Source organism: Cicer arietinum, chromosome 3, assembly GCF_000331145.2.
Source record: "Cicer arietinum cultivar CDC Frontier isolate Library 1 chromosome 3, Cicar.CDCFrontier_v2.0, whole genome shotgun sequence".
NCBI classification, from domain to species: domain Eukaryota; kingdom Viridiplantae; phylum Streptophyta; class Magnoliopsida; order Fabales; family Fabaceae; genus Cicer; species Cicer arietinum.
In genome coordinates, this window is record NC_021162.2 from 50,019,024 (window position 1) to 50,028,740 (window position 9,717).

General features: G+C 34.3%; 2 protein-coding genes across 2 annotated transcripts in view; one reads left to right on the top strand and one right to left on the bottom strand.

Annotated features, from left to right (window-relative positions):
* Nucleotides 1-651: 651 nt before the first annotated feature.
* Nucleotides 652-5,430, top strand: LOC101508020 (nuclear transport factor 2). The gene is made up of 10 exons (XM_004514982.4): nt 652-799; nt 1,381-1,459; nt 1,555-1,692; nt 2,036-2,312; nt 2,399-2,619; nt 2,841-3,015; nt 3,115-3,236; nt 3,316-3,375; nt 3,768-3,831; nt 4,716-5,430. Exons 2-10 carry the CDS (start codon nt 1,409-1,411, stop codon nt 5,060-5,062), a joined length of 1,455 nt encoding a protein of 484 aa, XP_004515039.1. The 5' UTR covers nt 652-799; nt 1,381-1,408; the 3' UTR covers nt 5,063-5,430.
* Nucleotides 5,431-7,921: 2,491 nt separating this feature from the next.
* Nucleotides 7,922-9,717, bottom strand: part of LOC101507690 (galacturonosyltransferase 8) — a 3,289-nt gene continuing 1,493 nt past the window's right edge. The window contains exons 3-4 of the mRNA XM_073366738.1: nt 8,994-9,717; nt 7,922-8,498 (exon numbers count right to left, since the gene is read on the bottom strand). The exon at nt 8,994-9,717 is cut by the window's right edge and continues 8 nt beyond it. Coding sequence (XP_073222839.1) covers nt 8,223-8,498; nt 8,994-9,717 — 1,000 coding nt within the window. The 3' untranslated portion in view covers nt 7,922-8,222. The remainder of the gene's footprint in view (nt 8,499-8,993) is intronic.

A 9,717-nucleotide genomic window follows, 5' to 3' on the forward strand; every position in this document is an offset into this window, starting at 1 on the left:
GTTTCCATCACATAACGACAAAGTTCACACAGAGAAACAACTAGACAATCACGAGAGATTAAATTGTCATTGATAGTCATCTTGTTTTGCATCAACCTCCAAAACTTATGAGACTTGGGAGAGAGGAATGCTATTATGCATGATGATTTTGGGCCATTAAATTTGTTATCCCAAAAGCTTGACAAATAAATAAATATATTTAAAATTTGTTATCTCAAAAGCTTGACAAATAAATAAATAAATTTAAAATTTGAAACACCAAAGTTATTTAATCTCCAAATTAGATAATTATCACAATCAAAAATAAGAATAGTAGCTTTCACAAACAAAGTAGTCAAAAAAATTAATTATGTAAAAGAGTAAAATGAAATTTTCAATGACCATTGTGAATAAATTGATTCACAATAACATGGTGAAATTGTTGGTCATCTCATCAATGCTAAGACTAAAGACCAACAAATCTTTTAAAACAAGTATCAATCCAAAAAGTTAATGTTGTCGTGTTTTAATAGTTGCAATATATCGAAAATGTAAATTTTTTAGCGGATAGTGTATAATAATTAACCATAATATTATATTATTATTGATATAAAAAGCGGCTCGAATTGTGAGAGTTTTCTATTAATATTCCTTCTCTCTCTAAATCGCATCATTCAGTCTTCTTCTTTCTCACTCCTCTCTGTAAGATCCACCCCCAAACCCTAGCAAACCCCTACGCAGAGAGAGTGAGAGAGGAACCTCACAACAACCTACCCTTCCTCCACTCATTCCCCCTTTCACTCACTCTCTTTCCTTTCAGGTAAAAATATTTCTCACACTCTCAATCGCTTCCACTTCTCTTCGCGATTTCCATTTTTTCATTTTTTTTGCTATAAATGTTCGCGCTTAACTTTTTTTACTTAAATCAAAGCTTCGTAGTTGGCTAGTTGTTATGTTGAGTTTGGATTTAGTTCGAGTTAGGGTTTTTGATTTAACGTGAAATTATTTAGCGGATAGTGTGTCACTGTGCTAGTTGTTAGATCAACAGTGTATTTAGAAGTAGAATACTTTGAATACTTTTTTTTTTTTTTTCTTATTTTGTTTGAAAAAAAAAGAAAAAATGGGTCCGTATTATTTTGAAGATGATGTATACTGTTACTAGCTAAAAATATAAGATAATACGCTTCACTTTTTTCATTTAATGCTTAAACCTAAAGTATGCTTGAGGTGTCAGATTAGTGGTAAGAGTTTGTCATTGTAACCTCAAGGGGCAATATTCAAATCCCGAATGAGACATGTAAAATGACCATCAATGTCACTATTATTAATAATGATCACGCTTTTCTGAATATTTTTATGCATAAGTATCTATAATGAGAAGTTGGTGGTTTTATTTGGCAGTTGAAGTTAGCTTTTGGATACTATTGGTATGGCAACTTCAGAGCAACAAGCTCCACCCAAAACTCCGGCACCTGATGTTGTATGTATATCTACATTTTTATTGTGTATGATACTTGCTCTATGTTAATCTTCACATTGCTGATTGTGCTTTTTTTGAATGTAACCTTGATTTAGGTTGGTAATGCTTTTGTTGATCAGTATTACCATATGTTGCATGAAAGCCCTCAGCTAGTGCATAGGTTTTACCAAGAAGTCAGTAAGCTTGGTCGTCCTGAACCCAATGGTATCATGGGCATCACAACCACAATGACTGTGAGTTATCTATCCATCTGCCTATGAATCTGTTGTCCTCTCGTACATCATGTGTCTGTTCATTACTGTAATTTCTCAACATTGCTCTATATACATATATTGAAATTGAAAGGCTGTTCCAAGACCAGACATGTAACTGTCCACCTTAATTACTTGCTAATGCCTTGTTAATTTGTTTCCATTTGTTTTTCTGTTTCCATTATATGATCCTCCAATGTTCATTTGTTAACTAAGACTAATAAATATGTACACAAATATTAGAAGTGGTTGAAATTGGGAACAATGAGCTTAATATATATGTATATCTAAAGTTTAATTTATCTTATATAATTTCATCAATCAGGAAATTGACAAGAAGATACTATCATTGGGTTATAGTGAACTTAGTGCGGAGATCATATCTGTGGATGCACAAGAGTCCTATGATGGGGGAGTCATTGTCTTGGTTACTGGGTTTATGATGGGAAAGGATGACATTAAGCAGAAATTTACTCAATGTTTCTTCCTTGCTCCTCAAGAGAAAGGCTACTTTGTTCTGAATGATGTTTTCAGATATGTTGATGAAAATGAAATTAAAGGCTCTGATCGTGAAATTGGATCTCCTGCCACTCCTGACAATGGTAATACGTGATTCAATTAAGTGTTTTTAGTTCCCTTTCGCTATTCACCTAATTTGCCTATTTCTTCAACCTTCGTTCTGTGTCAGATCCTTCTGTGCTGGAGACACAAGTTTCAGAACAAATATCTGTGACTGCTGAGGATGGTGACGGGGAAGAAGTCTACAACCCAGAAAATGAGCAAGTGTCGGCTGAAGAAGAGGAGGCTCCTGTTCCTGAGGTTCTCGATGAAATTCCTGATGATTCACAGATGGTAGCTGGATTGGCATCCCAAATTGAAGAAGTTCCCAAAAAGTCTTATGCCTCTATTGTTAGTCTCCATTCTAAAAATACCCTCTTCCTTTCTGGCCCTTTCTACACTCTTACTGAGTTACCATTGTAAATGCCACTTTTTATAATCTTTGATTTTATATACTGGTTGAAATGCTGAAGATTAGCCAGAATGATATTTCTATCACCGTTTTATCTAGAAGAGCAATAATTGCTTCTGTTACTTATTCTTTTTCTTTGTAACTGGTGGATCTGTTCTAGGTTAAGGTCATGAAAGAGGGTGGTGCAGCACCGCTGCCAGCTGTTTCTGTGAAATCTGCCAGTAAGGTTCAAGAACAGCAGAGTACTGTTGCACCTCCACCACCTAGCATGTCAGAAACAAATGGTTCTAGTATTATAAATACTAATGAAGGTGGAAACAATCAAGAAACTGAAGGTCTGGTGCCACCGTATCAGACACTACTAGCTCAAATTTCATAGTATTTGTCATAGTGATATCATGTATTGACTTGTTTAGTTGGCTGCCTTTGGACAGCTGAGGGCTATTCAATTTATTTGAAAGGGCTCCCCCCAAATGCTACACCTGCCCTTCTGGAGAATGAGTTCAAGAAGTTTGGACCTATAAAGAGTGGTGGTATCCAAGTTAGGGCGCAAAAGGTATTTCACTTGGTAATTCACTGATTTTTATTGTTGGCTGCTAGCTAATACCTTTTTGGCATATTAATGGGTTTATCAGGGATTTTACTTTGGCTTTGTGGAGTTTGAAGTGGCTAGTGCTGTGCAAAGTGCTCTTGAGGTATTTGTCCGATGAAGCTTGTTTTCAGGAATTCCATATACAATCTTGGTTTGCATAAACAATTTCTAACCCAAAATCATTTAGTTTGTCAGTGTGTTGATGCCAATCAGAGAAACATATTCAGCTCCCTTTTTGCACGTGTTTTCTTGTTTTCTTGGTTGCATTCTTCTCAGGCACATGTTTCTCTTTTGCCAACTTGTTCTACACTGAAATTAAGTTGTGCTTCAGTGCTTGTCAATGAATATGATTATTGTACATTTCTTATGCTTGAGTTGTGGATATCCATTCTATTCATTTGCATGTGGTGTTTGTGTAGTGCAAATGAAATAGGAAGCTTCATTGGTTATTTAGTATCTGTATTTCGTAGTCAATACATTTGATCTGCATTTCAGGTTTCACCAATTCTGATTAATGGCCGTCATGTTGTTGTTGAGGAAAAGAAATCAACTAATCGAGGCAAGTGCTTTTTAGTATTGGTTCAGTTCAGATTTCTGTTTCTGCACATGATACCTACAAAATATATTGGGTTTATGTACTAAGTCCATGCATAACCTGTTCCATTTATGCATTTCATGATTTGTAGAGAAATTTCACTTCCACTTTGGTATCTGTTTGAGCATTAATTGAAGCATTACCTTTCATTAATTGGTGTCCACCATGTTTCAGGGTTATAGGGTAGCAGTCTCCATAGACATTATTGGATTATAAATTTATTAAAATATGTTTCAAGCTAGGTTGTGTTGTGTGAACTATTTGTTATGACCTGTTAATTTGAAGTATTGGATATAATTATTTGGCTGCTTCTTGATGGTTATTCATATTATTTATAATTCTTAATTTTTCAAATCCGTCCACACTATCTGACGTATTGAAGAAATGATACTGATATCTAGTGATGATTTTGTTATCTGTTGCATAGTACTTAGATCCCTGCTAAAAAAAAAATGGTCACGGCATTTTTTATTTCTAGTTTGAAGTTTCTATTTTCCTGTTTCCCAACTTCGCTGTGAGACTTTTTATTTAGTTTGTGGGGTTCTTCATTTCTTGCATGTCCTTATAATAAAATTTTCAGCAATTATTATATTGCATTTGCTTTCAACAGTACTTATTTTTACTTCATTATGTTATATGACATTGTCACTATTTCAGCTGTATTAAGGACTTAATTGTTATTATTTTTTAAATGCTTTGCATTACCTTCCAATATTTACTTCCCAGAAATAAATTATTTGGGCGTCCTGTATTGCCAAGCCTTTGACATAAAAAGTGGCTTCTACTTGGTAGTTAGTGCTGCTGAATATATTGCATGTAGAAGTCAGCTGTTTGCATTCTCTGTTCAGGTTATACAAGGGGGCGTTTCTCATCTGGAAGGGCACCGGGTTACAGGGTTGAGGCTGCAAGAGGGCGTGGAAACTTTGGAAATAGCCGAAGTTTTGTTCGTGGAGACTTCAATGGTCGTGGAGACTTCAACGGTCGTGGAGACTTCAATGGGCGTGGAGACTTTAATGGCAGAGGGGAATATGGACATAGGAATGGCAATCGGGGTGGGTTTCCAAATCGTGGAGCTGATGGGTATCAGAGAAACGATCATACGGGAACCAATGGTGGCCGCATGAATCGAACTGGCGGGCCTTCTGTTAATTCAGCACCCAAACCTACTGCTCTTCGTGTACCTGCTTCTGCTTGAGGAAGCTATGCATCTAAGAGTCTGACTGATTGATAGTTTATTACAATTTGCAGTAACTGAAGCAATTGGAGTTGGAAAGAATTAAATAGCGAAACTTTTTTAGATGAGTTAATTTTATAAGGTCCCTTTTTTTTTGGTATATTGGAGGTATTGGGAAAGGTAGTTTTCAATTTCTGTTCATTATAATGAATCTAGAGGTAGTTTTTGTGCTTCCCCAGTTTTTATGAAAATATATATATTTGGGGTATCATTTTTTGATATATATTAGTATTCGGTAGTTGTGACTTGAGATGTTTGCTACCACCATGCCTTTGAGGAAATTATTATTCTGTAAAACTCTGTAGTTATATTGATTTCCCTGTTAGTCATGTGGGCGCAGCCTCTAATTTTTTGTTTTGTTTGTCGTAATGATTGAACTGCACTGCAAAGAACAGAGCTGTTTCTTTTAGTTCACTAACCCTAACTGCACCACACCGCCAAATCTGAACTTTTGTTGTCACTTAATTTCCAATCAGTGCACACATTTTCTCTTGTAGTTTAGTGTTTATGAACTAGAACCCGAAACATATAATTTCCTTGTTTCAAATATCTGAGCTTTTGGAATTTCTAGAAGTAGAGGTTTGGTACTGTGCTATTGCCTCGCTAGTGGTTGACTTGAACACTGCAAACATTGTTATTCAAACGACGGATTCAAATGCAAAGCACTGATCATCTGATGTGGTAAAATTGTATTTAGGTATATAGATTTGATTAATGTTTTATTAGGTAAATGCTGTTTAACATAGGTTTTTAGGTGTAGTAGTTATATGCTTGTTTTCAGGGTTGAAACCTTGAAATTAATGGCTATCCTTCACTGTTCAATTCTCTAACTCGTGACCTATGAAGATCCATTTTCTTGTTGATGTCAATGATGATCTACAACTAAAAGCACCAGTAAGTACATTTTCTCTCAGCATTTGATGCTATACAAATTTACTGAAACTTCCATTTTACAATCCCTGAAGCTTATTTTTTTCTCCTAAAAAATTGATAAATGACTTCAAATTATGGCTTATTAATTCCATTCTTTAAATTTTGGAGGGGCTTCTTAACTTTTAAGAAACTGACCTGCTGTCATAGGCTAGAATTGCATTGGAACTTTCATATTTATCCTATAATATAGTAAAATCGAATATTTAAATGTGTCTGCTCCTACCCGTGGTGGAGACATGTGTGACAAGGGCACAAACCCTCCAATTAATTATTATTATTATTATTATTATTATTATTATTATTATTATTATTATTATTTTAAATTTACAAGTAAAATATATTCAACATCGATGATTATTATTATATGTTTTTTGTATACATGAATAATTGAAAATGGAGATGCTAAGAATTATCTCTAGCTGTACTAGAGACTGTACAATCTCATTTCATCAATCACTTCTCTCAACAGTTTCAATTAAAAAAAATATAATTTTAATACAAATTCATAAGAGTAAAAGACAATTATTTGCACTATAATATCTCTAGCTGTGAGTTCAATATAAGGTTGAGTTTATTCCACTATATGTCAATGCTGAATTGGTCTATAATCTCGTCTAATATTCAAAGCAAATGGATCGATTATCTGATTTCTTACCATACACCCTCCATTTAACATGATATAAAATAGAGATTTGGTTATATATAATGCTTTATGCCTTTGTACCTAAAATCTTAAAAGAAGAAAGTAAGAAGCATATTGCTAAACCAAACAAAGAATTCTATTGGAATATAATACTTCATGATTTAAATAAGTGATTATCTGCCTAAATTTATCTGAATGCAATCCACTGTAACTGCAAGCACACCATATATGGAAAGTGCCAAACTTGACTCAAAATTAAGTTCAAGATTCTGCTGAGAAGGTTGAATAGTTCTAGTGGTAGGGTATTGCTAATAAGGTATTTTTTTTCTATTTAATTTCCTTGAAGAATTTGGAAATTGAATTTACTAAAAAGGTATGTGTCAGGGAAAATTAATTTTATTCAACTAGCAAAATTCTCATATCGCGTTAATTTTTTCAAACTGAACCAAACTCTCATTACTTGGACTAATGAAAGTTGACATTCTTTTTGAACTATTATTATATTTGCGAGTATTGACATAAAACCCATAAGGGTGATGAAACTCCCAACAATTTTTTGTGGAAGAAATTCATTGTAAAGAGACTTTGACTCTCAATAGGTGCTCAGGTCGAAATTTAACGACCTTTTTAACTATTTGATTGTTGATGTTTCTATGTTTTCTTTGTTTAGTGTTTTGATTTATAGTTTGTTTTCATGTTTAGTTAGGTTTAAGCATTTTTCTCTGCAGACGTCAACCTCAATATCCACATGTGGATTATTTTGGACAAATATAAGAGCACTTATAGTTGAATTGTACCCACAAATATAAAAAAAAAAATATGATTCGCAATCAGATAGAATTATAGGTTATAGATGCTTTGAGATGGATCATGTGTAAAAAAAATTAGTTTAGTTGTTAAGTACTAGATATTGGCTATATTGACTTAGGTTCTGTTTGGATAACCAGTATATTTTCTGTATAAGCTATAAATTATTTTTATATGCTATCCGAGATAACTTAAGAAAAATAATTGAAAACAGCTTTTGGACATGCCATAAACTGTTTTCATAAGTTCTCCCAAACAATTTCACAATGCCTAAACCAGTAAATAAACCCAATCCAAACAGTCCCTTAGTATTGCCCTTTCACTTTGTCAACTTTGTGGTTGAGAATGCCCTAACACCACTGTTATCTCTGTTCTATCCTAAAATGAAATTATTTTACAGTCAATATTCTTTAAGAGAAATAAATAGTTGAAGCCAATTTTTGAAAGTACAACATAAAGTTAAGTAATATAATAATTCAAGATCAAGAACAACATTATTGTTTAAACATTATGACATGAATAATAAAGAAGAGGAAGACATGTTCTAATTACTACTATATACTAAAGAATTTTACAATTAGAGAAAGAAGAAGCAAGAATTTTTCTTGCAAAACTAGGACCTCAGCTAAATGTATAAGCATCATCATATATTAAAAATAATAACCATAAAATAACTGCTGCAGGCACATGACACAGCATCATCACCAAGTGAAAAGACTAAGAAACTTAAAACCATTTTTAGATGCCAAAATTGCAGGCTTGAACAAACTCTAACTCATAATCAACATACTTTGACCAAAGTGGCTTGAATTGTGTCATTGCAATGTCAAGCCATGGTTTCATGTTACCATTGAAGTGCACCACTGCTGCATTATTAATCTCATCCATGCTTATACTCGGGTTATAACCGAGTCCCAAAACGTGCCATGACTTGTCAAGTGGCTTCGTTGTTGAATAATATGTGATTAGACCGGGTGGCAATGTCCCTAACTTCCATAGTGTTCGGTTCTCGTTCTGCAGCAACATGAGCATATATTAGGTTATACTGCATGAATTCATGGTATAATTTTCCATTTAAACTGGTAGAAAAAAATAAATTTGACGAGAATGAGACTTAATCATACACAGGCCATGATTTATATTCTAGATTTTGAAGATGCAGCCTCTAGAATCAATGCTAGCGATGGATTGATTAACATGACATGGAATTTAACACTATCAACCAAGGTTTTAAATCCCAGTCACATTGCGATCTTTGATATTCTGGAAAGTCATGATAAAATACTGCTAATATGGCAGCAAAAAAACCCTGGTATTGCGGCTAGATAGCAGGTTAGCAGTTGCATACCTTCTTTAAAACCTTGGTGCAAACAGTGTCAAATGGTGTTATTGACAATCTAAAACCTAGGATTGTAATAATAGTACCACTGCTACATGATGTTGAAGAATGCAGAAATTTTTTGGTAAAATAATACAAGAATAATATAAATATGAGCATAAAAGTCTTACCAGATTCTGCCAGTAATGATACTCTTCTGTGCATTTTTCCCTTCTCCAAGCATCCAAATCAAAGAAATTCATTCCATAAGCCCATGCACAAGCCTTTGGATTAAACCGAGCTTTGATCAAAGGATGCGAGAAATTCATGTACTGCGCGTATCTATGGAATGACCCAAAACATGTTTCTACAGCTCCATTCACCTTGCCGTCCATATCAATCTTCCATAACCCGGTAAGGTCCTTCTGAACTACTATGTCATCATCCAAAAACAAAACTTTATGCAACTTTGGATACATTTCAGGCAAGTAGAATCTCAAATGATTCAATATTGACAAATATTTTGGATTCCTGAACTTCATATTTGTCGTATCCTTTGTAGCATTCTCGAGCTTGTTCTCAAAGTAAAATCGTTGTAGGTTAGCAGATTCCAGTTGTCGAAGGACCGGCACGTAAGAAGAATTCAGGAATTTGTAATCCTCAACTGCTTTAACCTCAATGTGTGCACCATTATAATCCTTCAACTTAAACATCACTTGCATAGCTCCAAGATTCATCTTGTCGGTCACAACATGAAACACATGCTTCCACGGTTCCTTCGCGTTCTTTGTTGCTGAATTAACCACAACAGATGCAGCCACAACGTTGTCTGAGAACAAGGCGTAGTGGTAAAGATTAGGATCTTCAACTTCGGGAGGAGTAGGCTTCCCTTCATCTATATACTTATCCGGATGA